Source organism: Ricinus communis, chromosome 4 (assembly GCF_019578655.1).
Source record: "Ricinus communis isolate WT05 ecotype wild-type chromosome 4, ASM1957865v1, whole genome shotgun sequence".
Lineage (NCBI taxonomy): Eukaryota > Viridiplantae > Streptophyta > Magnoliopsida > Malpighiales > Euphorbiaceae > Ricinus > Ricinus communis.
In genome coordinates, this window is record NC_063259.1 from 27,891,456 (window position 1) to 27,911,605 (window position 20,150).

General features: G+C 36.4%; 5 protein-coding genes across 7 annotated transcripts; 2 read left to right on the top strand and 3 right to left on the bottom strand.

Moving 5' to 3' along the window:
* Positions 1-1,818: 1,818 nt before the first annotated feature.
* On the top strand, positions 1,819-5,701 carry LOC8269229 (TITAN-like protein). 2 transcript variants are annotated; one of them, XM_015725853.3, is made up of 7 exons: positions 1,819-2,343; positions 2,685-2,814; positions 2,924-3,242; positions 3,376-3,443; positions 4,415-4,469; positions 4,635-5,053; positions 5,286-5,701. In XM_015725853.3, exons 1-7 carry the CDS (start codon positions 2,084-2,086, stop codon positions 5,304-5,306), a joined length of 1,272 nt encoding a protein of 423 aa, XP_015581339.1. In that variant the 5' UTR covers positions 1,819-2,083; the 3' UTR covers positions 5,307-5,701. The 2 variants fall into 2 exon arrangements, with proteins under 2 accessions (XP_015581339.1, XP_015581343.1); XM_015725857.3 differs by having other exon boundaries at positions 1,827-2,343; positions 2,688-2,814.
* Positions 5,702-5,771: 70 nt separating this feature from the next.
* LOC8269228 (glucuronoxylan 4-O-methyltransferase 1) lies at positions 5,772-8,681 on the bottom strand. 2 transcript variants are annotated; one of them, XM_002511133.4, is made up of 2 exons: positions 8,205-8,681; positions 5,772-8,117 (listed from the first exon to the last, which is right to left on the bottom strand). In XM_002511133.4, exon 2 carries the CDS (start codon positions 7,185-7,187, stop codon positions 6,201-6,203), a length of 987 nt encoding a protein of 328 aa, XP_002511179.1. In that variant the 5' UTR covers positions 7,188-8,117; positions 8,205-8,681; the 3' UTR covers positions 5,772-6,200. The 2 variants fall into 2 exon arrangements, with proteins under 2 accessions (XP_002511179.1, XP_025014244.1); XM_025158476.2 differs by having other exon boundaries at positions 5,772-8,123.
* Positions 8,682-9,394: 713 nt separating this feature from the next.
* On the top strand, positions 9,395-11,670 carry LOC8269226. The gene is made up of 3 exons (XM_002511131.4): positions 9,395-10,223; positions 10,306-10,398; positions 10,511-11,670. The coding sequence occupies exons 1-3, from the start codon at positions 10,176-10,178 to the stop codon at positions 11,447-11,449; spliced, it is 1,080 nt and encodes a 359-aa protein (XP_002511177.1). The 5' UTR covers positions 9,395-10,175; the 3' UTR covers positions 11,450-11,670.
* Positions 11,671-12,191: 521 nt separating this feature from the next.
* LOC8269225 (acetolactate synthase 3, chloroplastic) lies at positions 12,192-14,453 on the bottom strand. Its single transcript, XM_002511130.4, has one exon. It carries the CDS (start codon positions 14,358-14,360, stop codon positions 12,378-12,380), a length of 1,983 nt encoding a protein of 660 aa, XP_002511176.1. The 5' UTR covers positions 14,361-14,453; the 3' UTR covers positions 12,192-12,377.
* A 3,168-nt stretch (positions 14,454-17,621) lies between these two features.
* Positions 17,622-19,323, bottom strand: LOC8269222 (protein transport protein Sec61 subunit gamma). The gene is made up of 3 exons (XM_002511127.4): positions 19,101-19,323; positions 18,907-19,024; positions 17,622-17,784 (listed from the first exon to the last, which is right to left on the bottom strand). Exons 1-2 carry the CDS (start codon positions 19,192-19,194, stop codon positions 18,909-18,911), a joined length of 210 nt encoding a protein of 69 aa, XP_002511173.1. The 5' UTR covers positions 19,195-19,323; the 3' UTR covers positions 17,622-17,784; positions 18,907-18,908.
* Positions 19,324-20,150: the final 827 nt, after the last annotated feature.

The window sequence follows — 20,150 nt, forward strand, 5'->3', positions numbered from 1 at the left end:
AAATGGTTGGTTGGTTCCATGGTGTTTGGGTGGGATCTCTAACTATTACATTCACGCCATGTGGAAATGTGAAACACAATATTGCATTACCGGACTGGCTAACAGAAGGGATGAGGCACCTTTATCTTTTCAATAATGAAAAAATGTTAAAGCAAAGATTCTTCTTCTTTCCCCTCCTTTTCATTTATAAATTTGACATCGGAAATTGACTGATGAGGCCACATTATATGTTCATTTATAAGTATTTTCTCTGAAAAGCTTTTATGTTTAATGCTGAAAATTATGGAGTCAATCTTTTTTTTTTTTTTTAATATGAAATACCTGCTTATGTAATTATAGCTAAAATGGAAAACTCTATTATCAACTTCACTCCATCCAATCAACTTTGTGGAATGAAGAAAGAAAAATGAAGAAAAAGAAACAGGGATAAAGAAAGCATATCAAATTTCAAATTCATAACTGCAGAAGTAATTACCGCATACATTATTTGCTCTTGGGAGTATTTTAATAGGTAAATTTTTATTGTTAAAACGAGTATAAGAGACTGACTATCATTTGTTACGATGAGCATAATTTATTAGTCATTTTTTTTTGAAATATTCCTCCTTCTTAATATTAAAAAACCTACCACAGTTAATGCAAGCAAACAATTAATTTGTGTAAACTTATTGGGTTTTTTAAATAAAGTTGGTAAGATAGCATTTTTAAATCCTTAAAAATCTTTTTAATTTTATTTTATAAAATCTTTTGATTTTTAATTTATTTTATTAAGTATTTTTATTTTTATAGCTAATTAAAATAAAATTAGAAAAAAAAACTCAATAAATAAATAAAAATTTATAAGATATACATAAGAGTTGTTTAACTAAAAATAAAATAAAATAAAAAAATAATATGTAATAAAATCTTAAAATTTTAAAAAAATCAAATTGAGAAATTTAGGGGTTTATCAATAAATTTTGATGATTTAGAAGCATTACTAGTCGTCTATCTGTGCGTTACACGACCATTATTATTATTTTGATTATAAAATTAAATTTATAAATATAATTTAATCAATTATTTAATATTTAATATTGATTTATAATAATTTAAAAATAATAGCAAACTAACTATTTTCATATATTTTAATTTTTTTTATATTATTACACCAGTAGAATATTTATTTACTAATATTATTTTAAATTAATACTATCAATAAATTATTTTTAAAATATTTATTTATTAACTCTAAGATCATATAAATTAACATTATCAATATAATTGATATTATTATTTTTTAGATTATAAACTATTGTATAATTAAAAACTAATTTATTAGTTAATATAATATTTAAAAATATTAATTTTTATAATTAAATTATTATCTAATTAAAAAATTAATTTATTAATTAATATAATATTAAAATATAATTAATATATTACTTTTTAGAATAATTATAATTTAATTATTTTCTGATTAGAAAATTAATGTATTAATAATATGTTATTTTTTAAAATTACGACGGATGTTTAATTAGGAATATAACTTATTAATCAATAAATTAATAAAAAAATCATAAAATTATACATAAATTTAAAATTTTTATACAAAAATAATACACATATATATATATATATATATATATATATATATATATATATATATATGATTGTTGTCGCCGATAGCAGTTAGGAAGAGTTGAGCTCTGGCTCAGCGCGTGGCGCAATTGAATGTTTCAATCTGTTATCCGACGACGAGTCGTCCACTTTAGAAAAACGTAAAAGAAAATGTTGTTTAACTGACGAACAGACAATGTCGCATAGAAAGGTTAAAGGTCGGTTGTGTCTTTTAATTATTTAAACGGTGTGTCGTTGACCTCTGGTAATCTGACTAATGTCGCTTAAAAGAAACGCAAGCATTGTAAGGCTCAAACGGCAGAGGTGCTCGTCCTCACAGTCCTGCTGTCTTTTGACGTAAATCATCCGTCCTCTTCCGCAAATGGCACAGTAGTATGTCTTGTAAATTAAACGGACGATCAATACACAAATTCAGAAAGCTAACCTTAACCCTGACCTTAATTCTAATTCTAAAATCAACGGCATGAAGCAGAAAATCAATAACGGATTCGAGTTTTGCAAGGTTTGCAATCTGAATCACGACCAAGGGCAACGCCACAAGTACTTCCCTAACCACAAGAAATCACTCTCTGCATTCCTCTCTCGATTCCAGAACAAGCTCGCAGACATTAGGTTCTTTCTCAAAAACCCTAGCCTCTTGCGCCCCGAACACTCCTATCGCAATCGCTTATGGTGCGTCTTCTGCGATACTGATATCATTGAAATAGGCAGTTCCTTCGCTTGGTGAGAATTTCAATTGTTATGTATTCAATGAAAATTCGTTTATTTTTTCAATAAGTTTAACTGAGTGAATTGCACTGTCTACTTTTTTGTTTCTACACTTGAGCTTAATTAGGCTTAAGCTTTAGTTGAGCTCAAACACTTAATCATTTGAGATCGATATGCTAAGAGAATGTGATTATGAAACTAATTAGAATCTGTTAAAAAAGGAAGGAAACCTTTAATGCGGACTAGGTCGCTTTGAACCTCTTCTGTGGAACTATGCAAAATCTTTTTGATGTTGTTTTGTAAGTGGTAATGCAAGTATTTTTGTTTTACTTTTCTTGTTTTTTGCTTTTACAAAGCAGTGCTAATGCAATAAATCATCTGGCAAGTGCTGATCATTTGAAGAATTTGAAGCATTTCCTTTGGAAATGCGGTGGTGGGATGGACCGTCTGGATACCTTTCGAATCTTGGAATCTGATGTAGATAAAGTATGATCATTTCTTCGTATTGTTTCTTAAATTATGGTAGCATGGCATTTCTGCAGTTCAAATATGAATATATGATGCAGAATGCTTGATGTCATTTTGGTAATTGCAGTGGGAGAAGAAGTGCAAATCGTTGAAGAATGAAGGCGCATCATCCAGTGATGAATTTTGTGTGCTGAAAATTGGGCCTTCAAATGATATCCAAAATGAACTAAACTGTAGAAATATAAATGAGTTTGAAAACAATACTTTTGACCCTCTTAAATCGAATGTTTCAAATGGTGTTATGCCTTTACTGTATTATACGAATGAGTATCAGATATCCCAATCAGCAGTTACAAATGCTGGGTCTTTTCTTTTTGATACGGTCTCTCCATTGCCTGTGGATGCATGTTCCAGTACAAGTTTGTTGAGTTCAAATGATTTAACAGGTATATGTAATACGTTTATTTTCCATCTATTTTGTTCAGCAAACTTATTTGTTTGCTTTATGTCAAACACTCTTTCCGGTTTTTATACTCATAGTTTTTTTTGTGGTTTGTTTAATGTGTTTGGATGATGCAGTTAATTGGAAGAGCCAACAGCTGCTTCCATATGAGAGGGTAATATCTTGTAATCTCAGTGGTAAACAGGTGAGTTAGGCCCTTCATCTACTTCCTTTTTCTCTAAATTGCTTTCAGGAATTGGACATTTATTCCTTATTTTTTAAATTTTCTCTGTACAGCTAGAATTCAGTGTTTTATTTGTAAAAGCATGTTTAGATTTCCTCGAATTTTAGTATTTTCTTCTCTATGTATGTATTTCCATTCATTAGGTTACTGTTTGAGATTAAGTGCTGGCTTCTCAGATTGTAAGTTGCAGATTGTATGAGGCTAGCAATTTGAGCATATGTCCTCCTTTTTCTTTTTTTATGATTTATTTTCTGTCGATTGGAGGCACTATTTTTGGAAGAAATATTATCTGTCATCTGACCATGTGAAATCATGGCCTTCATGATATTACACCTTTTCATTTAGATGATTTTCTGGCACTGTAGAGATGCTGTGGAAGCTAAGACTGCAATCTTTTCTTCTTTTTCCAGTTAATTGGAGGGTGACCTTAGTGCATCAAAAAGCCATATAATATTATCCCTGTTCAGCATTTTCCGATGGATCTTGCATCAGTTTATTACTTACTTTTGTTATGATCCTAATACTGATTTAAACTAATGCTCATGAGTTAGTGATTGCGTATACCTGAGGAGATATCACGATCTCTTTCTTTTGTTCAGTTCTGTTGATAAAAGTACCTATTTGCTTCTTAATTTTGTCGTTTGACTCATGCCATTACATTTGTGTTTTGTGCCTCATATTTCATATTGTGACTCTGCTTTATTTCCAGGAATTTCTGATCTGCCCATTGCACTTTTGCCTAAACATTTTGTGGGCACTATGCCACTGATATTCAGGGTTCGAATGTGCCATATATTTTGCATGTTCCGTTTCGTTTTGATGCTGAATAATGGGCTTTGAGAAAAGAACTTCTATTCTGTGTATGTTATTAGGAGTTCAGAACAATTAAATGAATGATATTTTTCTTAACTTTATTTATTTTGGGCGTATAGCCGTGCCACAGTTATGAGGGCAAAGGAATGGTAAAGGGAGCAAGCAGCTCAATGGGTAATCATCTCCTCTCTCTCCCTCTGCTTTTTTGAGCTAGTCATTGTGGTACCAGTAATCAATTGAATGCCATATATGGTGGAATGAATTTATACATGAATTTGGGCTGATGTTAGCATGAGTTTCCATTTGAAGGCTATCCTCATCTCATTATTCTCTTGTCAGATTCACAGCATATGACTCAAATTTCTACCATGCCTGCAAAGGAGGCTGGAATAAATGTACATTCTGGAGCACCTCCTCCTTGGCTTGAAGCAACTGAAGAAAATCAACTAAATGTTCAATTAAGACCAATCTCATCTAGCTTTATTTCCCTTTCAAATAAGCCTAGGAAAAAATTAAATCCAAATAGGGTTGGAGCTGCTTGGGCAGAAAGGAGAAAGATTGAGATGGAGTTGGAGAAGAGAGGAGAAATTGTGAGTAATTATGAAATTAACTGGCTTCCGGATTTTGGTAGAGTTTGGCAATCAGGCAGTAGAAGGGAATCCAGAAAAGAATTTGAGAAGGAGAAACAGAAATTGTCCAAGGTTGAAAGTCCTTCTGATATGCCTATAACAATACAGCCTTACATCAGTAAAAGAATGGTAAGCACCTAGTTCTTATGAAGGTTGTGTAACATTCCATATATCCTTTTCCATGCCAGTCTCAGTTGAGAAAAAAATAATTATTTGTTGTCTCGCTAACCACATTTCATTTCATTATTTTCCAGTTACATGATCGTGGCATATGACAGTCACACCTATTTATGCATAACCTGCTAAAAGCACCTTATAATTGATTTTTGAAATTTACATTTTTTGTATCTTTCCAATGCAGCGAAGGGACGCCTGTGAATGATAATTGAGGACCTATGGTGATTAACATGCAAATCAATGGCAGTGCAAGAGACATGGTGAGAGATCGTTATGTATATTCTTCTGCCATTACTCTTCAACTTCAAATTTGTAGATAAACTGAGTTGAAGATTGCTGGTAAAGGTGAAACATGTCCTAGTGAACATTGGTGAAGCAATGGCAAATCAGCTGTTAATGACAATGATGCTAGATATGACGGTTGTTGATACTTGTTCAATGTGCTGGTGGCTGAACTTTGTATGTCTCATGCCTTATGTCGGAGAAAAGGGATGATCGACTTCGCTGTTCTTTTAATATCGTTAAATGATGCATTTGCCAAAGTAGGATGTACATTACAATTATCATATTCCGTTTAATACATGGCAATATGCTTCTCCATTCAGGTGTTAGACCAGTAATGCTGTGCTATGAACCACACACACACACACACACACACACACACACAGATATATATATATACATATATATCTCAGTTTTAGATTTAAAAAGCATTTGAAAATGAGATATACAACAAACGGCACTTTCTGAATAGGTTCTTTCACTGTCAAATCGGTTTACAATGTGCAAGTCTCATTATATGCACTCTGCAAAATTAACTTATTGAAGATTAAGAAGCAGTCTATGGTGAAGGCATTTTCTGTATGTATTTACACCATTTTGTATATATACGTCCTGTCTTTGTTGCTTGCAGATTGCCTGTAATGTGTGGCAATGATCTGTGTGGATCTTGTCCCTTGATTGGCTTTCTCTTGGCTGGTAGGTTAAAAAATCGTGGCATTTGAATATACGGCCTTCATGATGAACTTGGCACAACAAAGAATGCTTATGAAATGACAGAACTTGATTCTTTTTGCAATCATGCCATAAAAGAAGGCTATCAGACTAGAAAAGCTATTTTTTCTGTGCAAAATGTTCTAGAATTAGGTTTACTGGTGATCCTAAAATTCCAGAGCTTACCCTTAGAAGAAACCAAGTTCTCGTCACATAGGAACTCCCAGGAAAACCACTTCTCAATTGTTCGATCCACATCATGTACTAGTACATCTGTTGTGTGTCCAGCTCTTGCTATCATACCAGCTGTGTAGATCGCAGCCATCCTACCTGGGGCTTCTGGTGAGTGTCCACTTGGTCCATCCACCACTACTACATCCCATTTCTGTTGATAAACTTCTCCAGGTAAATTTGTTAATGCAAGTTTGCATGTCGAGTTTTGAAGCCTTCCTGAGCTGGGTGCACAATCTTGACTTTCCCTTGCATGTTTAAGCAGATTGTAAGCTTTCTTTGCAGGTACATGGTAGTCAAACTTGTAGATAAGAGTGCTGTTAGATTTTGCTCTGATTGAACTTATTCTGTCAGGATCATCCTCTAGAAAAATAGTGGTGCCACCTGAGTTGATTGAGGAAAGTTTTAGGAACTGGGCACTCAGTCCGAAAATAAGGAGGTTGCAGGGCGCTTTATGCTTAATGACATTAGATAGAAGCTTAAATTCCTTTTTTGTGAGAATGGTTGCACTGGTGGAGCTGTTTTGTTGAGTGGGTGGGCTGCTACTTATGTTTGATGAAACAGCGCTGCACTTTGTAGATGAGGAATGACATGCATGTTGCATAGTCGGAGGGAGTGCAGGCAATAGAGAGGTAGACGATTTTGTAGTGGTAGCAATTCTAAGAAGTCTAAGGATGGAGATGGTTGATAAAATGAACACAAGCAGCGGCATAATTTTTCTTCCAGGAATTTTCATTATTTTATTTCCTTTGAAAGATTTGCAGCTGACAGGTATAATGAGATGCGCCTCAGGTGAGCTTGATGGGGAAAACCTGACTAGAGGAGTTGCAAATGAACGGTAGTGAGGCAATTCTGGGGGCATTTTTTGTCCCTTCCCTCCTCCTTTCAGTAATACACTGCTAGGATCACATCTCTTCCCTACAAGGTATTGGTGAGATTTCTATGACAAGAAGTGTGTTATTATGGTGCTTTCTCCTTTCAACTTTTTCTTGAGTGAGGAAGAAGGAATGAGCTTTTGCTTTTGTTTCAAGTGTTATCTTCTTTCACGGAGCTGTCAGCTTGTTACCTAATTGCTATTGTTACCGTTTTACAAATCAATGCTGCCCATATATATCACTTATGAATATATTAGTGAAAGGGTTGGTCTTCCAATCATTTTTCTGAGGATAGTGACTTGGGTCTTGATACTTGTAGGACGTTGGTTCGTTGACACATTGTTGTCAATTTGTCCTTTGTAGGCCCGTTTGGTGCATTTGAGTGAAGCTGGAGCAGGCTAATGTGTAGTTGCAGGGTTGCTGTCAATCAATCTTGTTTTCATCAAAACACATTTGTTATTCTAATTGTGTTGGCTGGTAGACATAGATGTCTAATTCAATTTATAAGTAAAATGTTTTTTTGGCTAACTGGCCAAGAATAACCTAGTCATGGGACGGGAACCGCTAGGCACATAACTCATTAAATATGAGGATGATAGAACAGCCCCATTTAAGTGGGTCGCAAATCTGGCTACCTAGAGGTCGCACTGAAGTGATGCCACCCAAGTGAGGCTTAGAATGTGAACCCACCGTGTGCTGCTGATGTGGGTAGAAAAAAATGATACCATTTGGTTAGAAATATACAGTGTAATTCTCTTGAAGTGATCAGGCAACCGGTGCTTTTCCAACGGACTCCTTCAGAAGCGACTTGAAGTGATGCCCTATCCCCTTCTTTCTCCATGATTGGACAAAGTAGGTCTCTCAGAATTATCCAAGCTACTTAGTAATAGATTGTTATGCTCCCAGCTCGCTTAAACCTGAAACTGACAGATGAGATCTTGTAACTCAGTGGAGCAACTATAATGTGATTGTGCATAAACTGTAAAGGTTTGAGTTCAACTCACCTGCCTGTGTTTTTCCATTAATTTGTTCTTCTTCAAAAGGTTGGTTGGTGTATTCTATACAGTGAAGGAGAATATTGAAACTCCCTTCTGCAATGGCTCCATAAACGTGTTAAACATGAAACATTGAATCACGGGAAGTTCTCTCTTTGCAAACATCACCCTACTAGTACGAAAAATATGACACTTGCGGCCGGATGATATGTTATTGTTGAAGTGAGGAAGCAAGAGAAAAGAAAAACTAAATGTTCTTCATAAGCAGTAGGAACATAAACACATACAAGACAGCTCACATTTGAATAATTCCAAGTGCTAGCATGTTAGCTTCTCTAAGTGAGAAAACGACTGCCCCAACTACTAAGAGGTAGCTTTTTACCAAACATTGGGCTACCAATGGTTTAACATGTTAGTTTAAGAGGAAGGTTTTTCCAAAGCTTAGCAAAATCAACTGCTACAACTTTGAGAGGTAGCCTTTTCCATATAACATATTAGTTTCCAAAAACAAGAAGTTAGTATCTCTAACATCACTCATGGAGACAAAGGTCTGATTTTTACCAAACATTACATTTGCAGAGGATCTGAGCACTTAGGAGAGCTAAAGTTGAAAGTTGAAATGGTATAACCCACAGAGGAGTTGGGGTTAACTGAAATAGATGACAGAGTATGGCAGCTATTTCTTCTCTTAGCCTAGATGAAACTTTCCCATTCAGTTTAAAACAATCATATGACGAGGAAAGAGGCATATGTTAAACTAATGTCAACTTGCTCATTGTATACTTTTTTTCCTGCAGTTTTGTCTCTATGCGAGTCTTACCCTGGAGGAATCTCCCCAAGGCATAATCTTCTATTGCTCTACTTTTCTTCTGCAGCACAGTCTAAAATAAAATATCCTTGATGAAGAGTGACAACAATTACTGTGATATTTTTTTCTTCTTTTATGATGCAATGTTATTACTCGCCTCTGCTTGGCAGGAATATTCTCACATTGCAGGTTAATCATTTTTCCTTTTGGATTATTTGGTTCTGACTTAATTAAAACTTGTAACCAAACAGCCACAAGGATGAACTTTAGGCATTCTTTTACGTCCACAAAGGGGTCCAAGCCGTCTTCCAACCGGCATGACTTTAACCAAGTTCCCCTGCAATCAAGGTTGGCATTCGAAATAAAGCACTTAGAAATTAATCACCGCCAATTGAGAAAAAAGGTCTAGCTAGTTTTTTAATCTTAAAATAAGATAGTCGCTTTCAGGTTCATAATTTTAAAGTCCATAGACTGATGTTTCATCCCAATTGAATATATTTTTCGACGCTTGCTTGTTACTTGGAAGATCCATTTAAAAATTGCAGCTCCTTTCATGAGATGATACAAGTCAGGATGTAAGCCAAACCAATGGTATAACCAAGGTTTATTCCACATACTCAACTCAACTAATGATCAGATTACATGGTACTGATCTTTCAATAATATACCATGGTTAGAATAACAAATTCAAAGAATAGTTCAGGGTTCCCAGGTTTACAACAGTGACGTTGTCACTGTTGGCGTGCCTTTTTTAATTAATACTCTCTATTCAGATCCAACCCTGAAACAAGAAATCTTTTGTGCAGTTTGGCCAGGTCTTCCCTTCACATTTGCCTCCATTTCTTCCTCCAAATTTCCCATTTCTTAATCTTCCTAGTGGTCAACTTTCATTCTTTAATACACACCTTCACATATTAATTCTATTATAAGAGGGTTTCACAAGCTTAGCTTGTGGTTATTCCCCTCTCCAAACCCAAACCCCAACATCGGCCCATTTTATCATTTCTGCTGTGCATTAATTGTTTGCTAAGTTTCTTGTTATGGTCGTATAGACTTGAAGCTGATTTCGCAGCAAGACAGGTCTAGAGTTCTGTGGAGACATCCTCTAAATTTTCCTCCAAGATTTTGTGTATCAAAGTCTGTTCACCTCTTTGGGGTAAAGAGCAGCTATCATGGGAACAAACACGGAAGAAGAGATTGTATCACGTGCAGGATCAAAGGTAATTTAACTTCAATTCAGTGACATGTTTTGGTTCATCATATTTTAGACCCTGATTGAAATATTGACACAAAAAATATTAGGCCACGATGGAAAGTCAACACAAAAAATCCCTTTTTGCATCTATAACCAAACCGTCAGTAGAAAATGGCAGACCAAGCAGCATGGTCGTAAAGGTACACTTTTAAACTCTGTAGCCATATCTGATATGTTTTACAAGGTTTTCATACGTATAGGAATCTAACTGAACCTGCGATTTTTTCTTTTCACTAAATTTGGGACTAACAGAAGGCACATACTGTAATTCCTGCACATATTATAGCAGAAGCCATATCAACAATCCGCGGTCTTGATCTCAGATGGTCAGGTCCAATAACACCAACAGAAAGGCAATATGTTGAACAGTATGTGTTAGCAAAGTATCCTCAATATGCAGGTCTTGTTGTTGGAGAAAAGTTAGATCTTTCTACTCTTTGTATCAATGAAGAGGCTTCAGAGGCTACACCTGATGATAAAAGAAAATCACCTAGAAATACTTACAGAGAGGCCTCATCACCCTCCCTTGGAAGTCATCTCCCTGATTTGGACAGAACCCAGTTAGAGCCATCAAGGCTGCTTGATATTCTCACCAAGAAATCCTCATTTCCAGGGAGTTTCGTCTCAATACCTGAAATTCAAGCTCAAAACAGGGTCTTGAAGCACTGTGGATTACCTGCTGATGAGTATCTTGTGCTCTTCACTCCTAACTACAAAGACGCGATGATGTTAGTAGGCGAAAGCTACCCTTTCTTCAGAGGAAATTTCTATATGAGCATTATTGCAGAAAAGTTGGATTACATACGGGAATTTGCCACTTACAAAGAATCAAAAGTGATCTTGGCACCAGAGACTTGGTTGGATTTGAGGATCAAAGGATCACAGCTTAGCCAGTATTTTAGAAGGAAGTGCAAGCACAGCCCAAAAGGCCTGTTCTCTTATCCAGCTGATGTGAATGGGACTCGTTACTCAATGCATTGGGTATCAGAAGCTCATCGGAACTCATGGCATGTCCTTCTAGATGCAACTGCACTTGTCGTGGGGACGGACAGAATGAGCCTTGCACTGCATAGGCCCGACTTTGTGCTGTGCAGTCCTGACAATATACCGGCTAATCCTTCAAACATCACTTGTCTTCTTGTTAGGAAGAAATCTTTTGATACTTCAACAGCTTCATCTTTAGTTCAATGAGTACGATGAGCTCATCCATATGTGAATACTTAATGTGTAGAATTGTTTAGCAACGGCTACACATCCACTTAGAAGGATCTTTTTCTTCTTTTTTTCCCCCAAAAATATCAGTGATTGAATTTGGTTTATTGTAACCTCATGCTGAATAATCTTTCCATGGATGGATTTTGATGAAATACAATCCTGTTGCAATATCTCAATAAGATTACTGCAATTGCAGCTGATTTCCTTCCCAGTCGGAAACTCATTCTGAGACATCAAGAAACACTGGTATATTCAAAAACCTGGACCAGCAAAAACCCAGTTTCCCTATCTACCATTGATGGCAGAAGGTTAACCTCCTTGCTACACGTTTTGAACTTACAAGACTTACTGAAGAAGTTGTAGTGACCTATTCTTATGTCTGTACGCCACTACTCCTAAATGAATTTAGGCTGAGCGTATAGTATATTGCTTGCACAGCCATAAAATGCTTTCTTCATGCCACAGACAAGCATAAGCACATGCCAAACCAAATATATTGGTATTAGACGTTTAGGACATATTGGTATTAGACGTTTAGGACATATTCCATAGTCTTCATCAGTCAGTAGCAACGGGAACTAGAGAGGCTCGCATGCATCTAACAACAGCAGAAATTTAGCCGCTCAACGAAAACAAAGGCAAGAAGGGCGATCCCAATTTGGCAGCACATTATTACCTAAAAGCAATTACAAGATTCAAAAAACCTGGAGGCTAGAAGTACAGAGACAAACTACTTAATCACATTAGTAAAGCTGAAAGAAAACATAGCCAATATATTAGATCTGTCCAAACAAAAAGCATCAAGACCTTAAAAAAACTAAGTAGAAACTAAAGACCTGCCATACCTTAGTAATAAGCATGGAATTACACATAACATACATATATGCTAGACAGCTAGGAAATATCAATACTGTGTTCTCCCATCACCCTCAGTTATCACATCTTTAAAAGCACCGCCACTTGGAATCATGGGCAGAACGTGTTCTTGATGGGGAACAATGACATCTAATAAGTAAGGACCGGGTGTATCCAACATTTCTTGAATTGCTGCTCTAAGATCCTCTTTCCTTGTCACACGAGCAGCAGGTATTCCACAAGCTTCTGCAAACTTCAACATATTGGGGAAAATCTCAGACTCATTTGATGGATCCCCCAAATATGTATGAGCTCTGTTAGCCTTGTAGAAACGATCCTCCCATTGCACCACCATTCCTAAATGTTGATTATTCAATAGCAATATTTTGATGGGGAGATTCTCAACTCGGATAGTCGCCAACTCTTGGACATTCATGATAAAACTTCCATCACCATCAATATCCACAACAACTGCGCCAGGATTAGCAACAGCAGCTCCAATAGCAGCAGGTAATCCAAAACCCATAGCTCCTAATCCTCCTGATGTCAACCATTGCCGTGGCCTCTTGTACTTGTAAAATTGAGCAGCCCACATCTGATGCTGCCCAACCCCAGTACTAATAATGGCATTCCCATTGGTCAATTCATCAAGAACTTGAATAGCATACTGAGGAGGAATTGCATCTCCAAAAGTCTTAAAACTCAATGGATACTTAACTTTCTGTTCATTCAACTCCTCTCTCCAGGCCTTAAAGTCAAGCTTACTCTTGGCACCTTTACTCTCCAAAATCTTGTTCATCCCTTGTAATGCCAACTTAACATCACCACAAACAGACACATGAGGCTGCTTGTTCTTCCCAATCTCAGCAGAATCAATATCAATATGAACAATCTTTGCTCTACTAGCAAAAGCCTCAAGCTTTCCTGTGACACGATCATCAAACCTCACACCAAAAGCAAGCAATAAATCACTCTTATCAACTGAATAATTTGCATAAACAGTTCCATGCATACCAAGCATTTGTAAAGACAACTCATCCCCAACTGGAAACGCACCAAGACCCATTAAAGTACTAGCCACTGGAATTCCAGTCAACTCAACAAACCTCCTCAACTCCTCACTAGAATTCAAACACCCACCTCCCACATACAAAACCGGTTTCTTAGACTCGGAAATTAATCTAACAATCTGCTCTAAATGCGAATCATTTGGCACTTTAGGCAATCTAGACATATAACCAGGCAATTTGATAGGTGTATTCCAATTAGGAACAGCTAATTGTTGTTGAATATCTTTAGGCACGTCAATTAAAACAGGACCAGGACGACCTGAAGTAGCTAAAAAGAAAGCTTCTTGAACAATTCGAGGAATGTCATCAACATCAAGAACCAGATAATTATGCTTAGTAATTGACCTAGTTACCTCAACAATAGGAGTTTCTTGAAAAGCATCGGTACCAATCATTCTACGAGGAACTTGACCAGTGATAGCCACAATGGGGACACTATCAAGGAGAGCGTCAGCTAAACCGCTGACGAGATTGGTGGCGCCGGGGCCGGAGGTGGCGATGCAGACACCGGGTTTTCCGGAAGAACGGGCATAACCTTCGGCAGCAAAGACTCCACCTTGTTCGTGTCGTGGAAGAACATTACGGATAATTGGCGAGCGTGTTAGAGCTTGGTGGATCTCCAAGGAGGCCCCACCAGGATATGCGAACACGTCGGTTACACCTTGGCGCTCAAGTGCTTCGACAAGGATGTCAGAGCCTTTTCGTGGTTCATCAGGGGCAAAACGGGGATTTGGAGAAGGTTGGGGAACTGGGGCTGTGGTGGCGGGGATTGTAGTTGCGGGTTTTGAGATTGCATTTGTGATGTGGAGGGAACGGTGGGCTGTGGATTTTTGTGGGTTTAGGGAGAATGGGAGTGTAAATCTGGAAATGGAAATTGGTGATCTGGAAGTGGAGGTGGAGGAGGAGGGTGCAGCGGAGGGTTTTGGAATAGAGGTGGCGGTGGCTGCAGAGGTAGCCGCCATCGTGGTTTGAGCTATGGAAACTGGAAAACAGTTGATTTACAGATTGTGGCGGAGGAGGGAGTGAAAAGAGTGGCTTGGAATTCTTTAAATATGAAGGACCTGGCTGGAATGACTTATTTGTCCTCTTTGTACGCAGTTTCTATTTTGGGTTAGGAATGTAAAATCACAGAAGGATTATGGCAAATATTAGTTTTTATTTTTTATTTTCTTCTATATTAGGGCTGAATATTAACATAGAGATTACATTATTGAAAATAATACATAAAAAGAATTTATGGTAATTTCTAACATAAGTAAAACCTATGAAGTAGTTCTGTGTTTATCCCTGGCCTGTTTTTTGAGTCGAGTGTTTTGTATTTTCTCTCACATGTGTATTGTCAATTGCATTAAGGACAAACAATGCCACGTGGGAGTGAGATCATAAGATAAATACGTGTAGATGGTTAGACCAGTACCACCTACGACACACAAAAAAGAAAAAACAGCCAAATCTATACTTCATTACAATTGAACTCAAACAGAAACAAGAGAACATCGATGGTTAACTAATCTAAGAACGCCAGGGGCTTTGTGTCTTAAGGAGGTGCTTAGTTGGCTAAAGGATCAAGCTTGGAGCAACCTCATCGTGCAAATGGATGCTAAAGTAATTATGAAGATTTTTCTGAATTTGGAAGTATAATTCAGGATTGTTTATTTTTAGTTAATATGGTGCACAATTGTTCTGTCACTTTCGTTAAGCGACAAACCAACGAGGTTGCTCTGGTTCAAGTCCTCCTTCTTGGCTTGAGGCTCCTTTGTTTGTCAGAGACCTCTTGATGTTACTGCTTCTTCTTCTTCTTCTTCTTCTTAATGAAGTTTCTTTAATCCTAAAAAAAAAAAAAAAAAAAAAAAGAGATGGTGACAAAGTTAGATATGGGATATTCATATGACAAGGCTTCAGGCAGCGAGCTTCTGGAAAGATATGCGGGGAATGGACTTCCCCAACAAATTGCTATTTCCCTTTTGATACTTGTAAAAAAAGCTTTCACGATGCTCATGATTTCTGCAATGGTTGCATATTTTCTTTGTATTGCGAATTGTGATTCGGCTAGGCTAGGCGGTGCGATTAAGCTCTTCAGTCTGTCAAAGATGGGATTTACTGGATGTAAGATATTATGGTGGAGAACTGGTCCTCCTTGCTAGAAGGGATTGACTTTTTTTATAAGAACAAGTGATCTTTTTTTTTTTTTTTGCTTTTTGAACAATTAAATTGGTATTTCATTTCTATCCTCCTGCGAGATTACAACAAAGATCCTTAGGAGGAGTAGAAATCCAAGATAAGCAAAGAGTTTTGGATAGTGTGGCGGCTGCTACCAATCAACATTCTACTAGGAAATAAATTTTATAACAACTGAAACAAAATCAATGAGAAGAGACTTAACAGTATTCACAATAGCCACAATCTCAACAAAACAGGGCTCGAGGCTACAACAAGCATTGACCAGAATTTGACACTCGGACTAAAAAAATATATGGAAGTGCACCAATTCTCCTGGTCAGTCGAACATGTTAAGCAAAGCTTGAGCTTCTGCTAGAAGGGTACTAGAAGCCTTTGCAATCCCAGCCTCTCCATCCACCAAGATTCTTTCCAATTGCCAAAAATTATAATATTCCTACATCCTTAGATCCTTGCTTCCATATTGCATCAGAATTAAACTTGTGAACTGCTGCTTCCAGAGGAGACCATCTGCCATCAGGCCTTTGAGGGTGAACTACGTTTGAAGAAGACTTTTGGCATCTGTGGCCTTTAAGAAGTCTTTTTATGTATTTCGTAGCTCTATGTACAGTATTTAAAGGGATTAGGAATGATGTAATTGGCATTACGAGCCTTCCAAATCCCACAAGATAAAAAGAGCAATCACAGAAAATAACAGGACATGCAAGAAGAAATGCCTCTAAGGTTGGGATGGATACCTAGAGGGGATGCAAAACCATGCTGCCCTAGTATGGTTACAAAAGAACAGGAGATGTTCAAGAGATTCCACTTCAAGTTCACGCAGAGTGCAGATAGGACTGTCTACCAGATAGGGCAGAAAGACCAAAGATCAAGTAGGAATTCCATTTCTGATGCACTTCCGTAGGAAAACCTTTAGTTTAAGATGGAAAACACCATTCCAAAATGTCTTTTCAACTGAAGCTTCTGCTAGTATTAGAAGGGCCAGGGTCTGAAAGTCATCAGTCATTGTGGACATCAGCATCACAATGCTAATGTTAATAATTCATTAGTGTCCCCTAATTTTCTCATTTATCAAGTTAAATTTTGATGCAGTTAGCAGCAAGGATCAGAGATAGGTGTAGTAGCCAGAAAGTGGGATGGCTATAGGAATCGCAAATAGGAAGGACAAGTCACTCTTGAACGCGGTGCCAGAATTATTAGTGAAGCAATCACCAGTATACGACCTTTAGCTGCTTCAGTTTGTGTTACCCAGGACACCATTCACTCACCTATCAAAATTGTCTGTTTTATATTGTTTCGCTCATGTATGCCCATAGTTTGGCAAAAGTAGCCTTGTTAGTGAGCCGATTTTGCTTAGATCCTCTAGCCTGATGAGTGGCTACTTCACATTCTGTAAAACATGTTTTGGTTATGCAATGCATGGTATGTACCTTTTGGAGAAAAAGAAAAGATTACGTAAGGCTACGAAGTATTATGCCTTCTAAGAGATTACGTAATGTATGCATTCACATGCAATGGTCCTTCAAGTAGAAATATTAATGAATTTACAAATTTATCCAGGTTCTTACTCGCACATGGTCCTTTTTCCTTGGAATATTATCTGAAATGTAAGGCTACGAAGTCAGGGTTGATCCTTTTCCCTTCAATTCATCTGAGGTGTCAGGTCACAGAAGGTTTCTCCTGAGATTTTATGTTTTAATCATATTTATCACTTCCACGTGAACACAACAAAGAAGTCAGCAAGCAAATTGCAAGAAATTGGTATTTTGAATAAGGGAATAACGGCCTCTTAAGAAAGTAAAAGCCCATAATAGAATAGTACTAAAACGGTAACAAGGGGTAAGGATCAAGGATTATGAATATAGACATTCAAGGGACATATGTTAGTATACATTTAGCAACTTTTATCTACCCAAAAGGAAAAGAACCCCATTGACTCTTCAAGATCCAAATATATCTTTATATGGCAGCATCGCAATGTTGGAAGGGGAAAAAGAAGAAAGTCAGAGTCACTGAGTCAACCATCAAAACCAAGAGAAAAAAGCTGAACCAAAATCCTCAATTTAATTCATAATTTCCTGTTTTACTCAAGTATTGCATACATATCAAAAAAGGAACCTAAAACAGAGCTAAATGCTAAGCATTCCTCTTTAAAGACAAGCTCTTTGAACAACTTTCATCCTGTAGAATTGTTGATAATCCCGGAAGCTGCAAAAGTACATATAAATAAATCAGTATCTATGCTAATTCAACTAATGGCAACAAAGGTACCAAGAAGGTCTACATTCATTAACAAGCAGCTTAAAACGAAAAGGTTGAAGAATGAACATCAAAAGCACGTGTTTATTCTAATTCAAACTTAAATAGAAACAAACTTCAAATTTACATTGGAGACGAAGAAAAAAATACCTGACAGTTAAACTATTACATAGGGCTTTAATGGTCGAATTCATGCCATATAAGCTGATGGACTCAAAACTAAACTGTGATAAAATTTATGTGACACATTCTCTAATAAGAAATATACAGACATAACACTTCAATTACTTTTTGTCATCTCCTTTGGGTTATAATTGGAGTCTCTTTGCCTAAGTGAGTCATGCCTATTATTGTATGATTCTTTTTTCATTTTTCTGTGGGTTCCTGTTGGTATCAAAACATATATGCACACTGCATGAGCACAGCTGCATCTAATGCTTGCATGAATAATTATATTTCACAATTCCATTCATCCAATTTTCATGATTTGTTTAATACTAGTCAAATACCATAATGATAGCCAGACAAACACCCCATCATACAGTAATACAAATAGCTGCTATCAGGCTTTACACCTATACGTGCCAAATATTCCAATCTGCAAATGTATCCATAAACTGTACAAATTCAATTAAGAATGGAGAGTACAGAAGCAGCAGCTCTCACTTAACACATCGTAATATATTTAAATTGAGAATTTAGAATCCATGACTAGTGAGATCGTAGATTTTAAATTCCACCATTTGGATTGAATATAAAATACCTGAAAAGATAGGGTAATCTTTGAGTAAATAATATTTTACCAATCCATGTTGAACTTTCTCACTTAAAATTTAAAACTAAGCTGTCTTCGTGTTGTTAAGAAATGAAACAAAGAGCCAAACAGCAGATATTAGATCAACACTATCCAAAAAATGATTCAAACTATATATCCGCTTAATTTAGAGTTATACACAAACAGAATCACCCGGCAAAAGCTGTTATAAATCCAAAAAGCAATCACACAATTCAACCCTGCACTTGTCCAATTGGCAAACAACAACAGATAGCCTAGAAAATTCATAGCATTACCTTCAACCAGAACCGACGATGATGTTGTTGATCGGGATAAAGATCAGCTTCACGAAGAATCCGACGAATCCCATCACCACGAAACCGATTGCAGTACGGAACGCGACCTTCGTGAATTCTGAAAAGCGAGAAGCAATCAAAATTTCAAAAACCAAACAAAAACAGATCCAAGGGAATTTGATAGAGATGGTTACCTTTGCGATCGGGTTTGTGGCACCTCTTAACGAGGCGGACACTGTCCTTGGCGAAATCTCTGAGAGGATCAAACACGTTATCTAAGGCATCCATTTCGGTCACTTGCAAGCAGAAACCCTAGATCTAATTTCTTTAGTAATTGAAGATGAGAGAGATACCGAAGCGGACACGTTTTTTGCGAGTGCTGTAGACTTTTTCAGGTCAAATACGGAAGACACAGAGAAGATATTTATTTTTTATTTTTCTTTTTTCTGTATTGGACGAAAATACCTGTTTTTGAGTAGTGGACTGGACCTGTTTGCAAATAGGGCTGAGGAGTTTCATTCAATTCCTAGCCCAGCTCCATCCAAACAATCAGATTAATTATAGAAAAAAATATTAAGAATATTCATATTATTTTTCATCTTTTTATAAAATTTATAGTTTATTTATCAAATATTTTAGAATTTTTGATTGATTTTTAAAAAAAACAGCTAGTAAATTATCAAAAATTATACAGTAAAAATATCATTAATTTTATCATATTTCAAATTTCCCTTATCTATATTAAATCTTATAGGTTGTTGATTAGACGTGTTTCTTTATTATTATAAGCATTAAGTTATTAGATAAGAACAACATTCTATATATAATTTCTGTGTTAAGAGTAAAAGGAAAAAACTTATTGCCTTTGTTCCAAATCGCTACAAATGATAAATGTGGCTATAAACTAAATAATGACAATTAAATTCAGTTAACTTCCTCATGAATCATGATGAAACCTTCCTTTCAGGAATAAAGACGAGTGTTGGTAAATCCATACATTAGGGAATCGTGATTATTGTAATCTTCAGGTTCCTTGTTGATCATGCACCAATTAAAGTCTTCAAGCACAATCAAAATAGTCCCAAAAAGAAAAAGAAAAAGAAAAAAAAAAAAAAAAAAAAGAGAAGGAAAGAGAAAACAAACAAATGATGCAGAAAATTGATTGGAGTCAAAAGTACCCTTCATGGACAGCTAACTTTCAAGATTAGCACGGAAGGATGCCGAAAGCAAGCCTTCATTTCAAT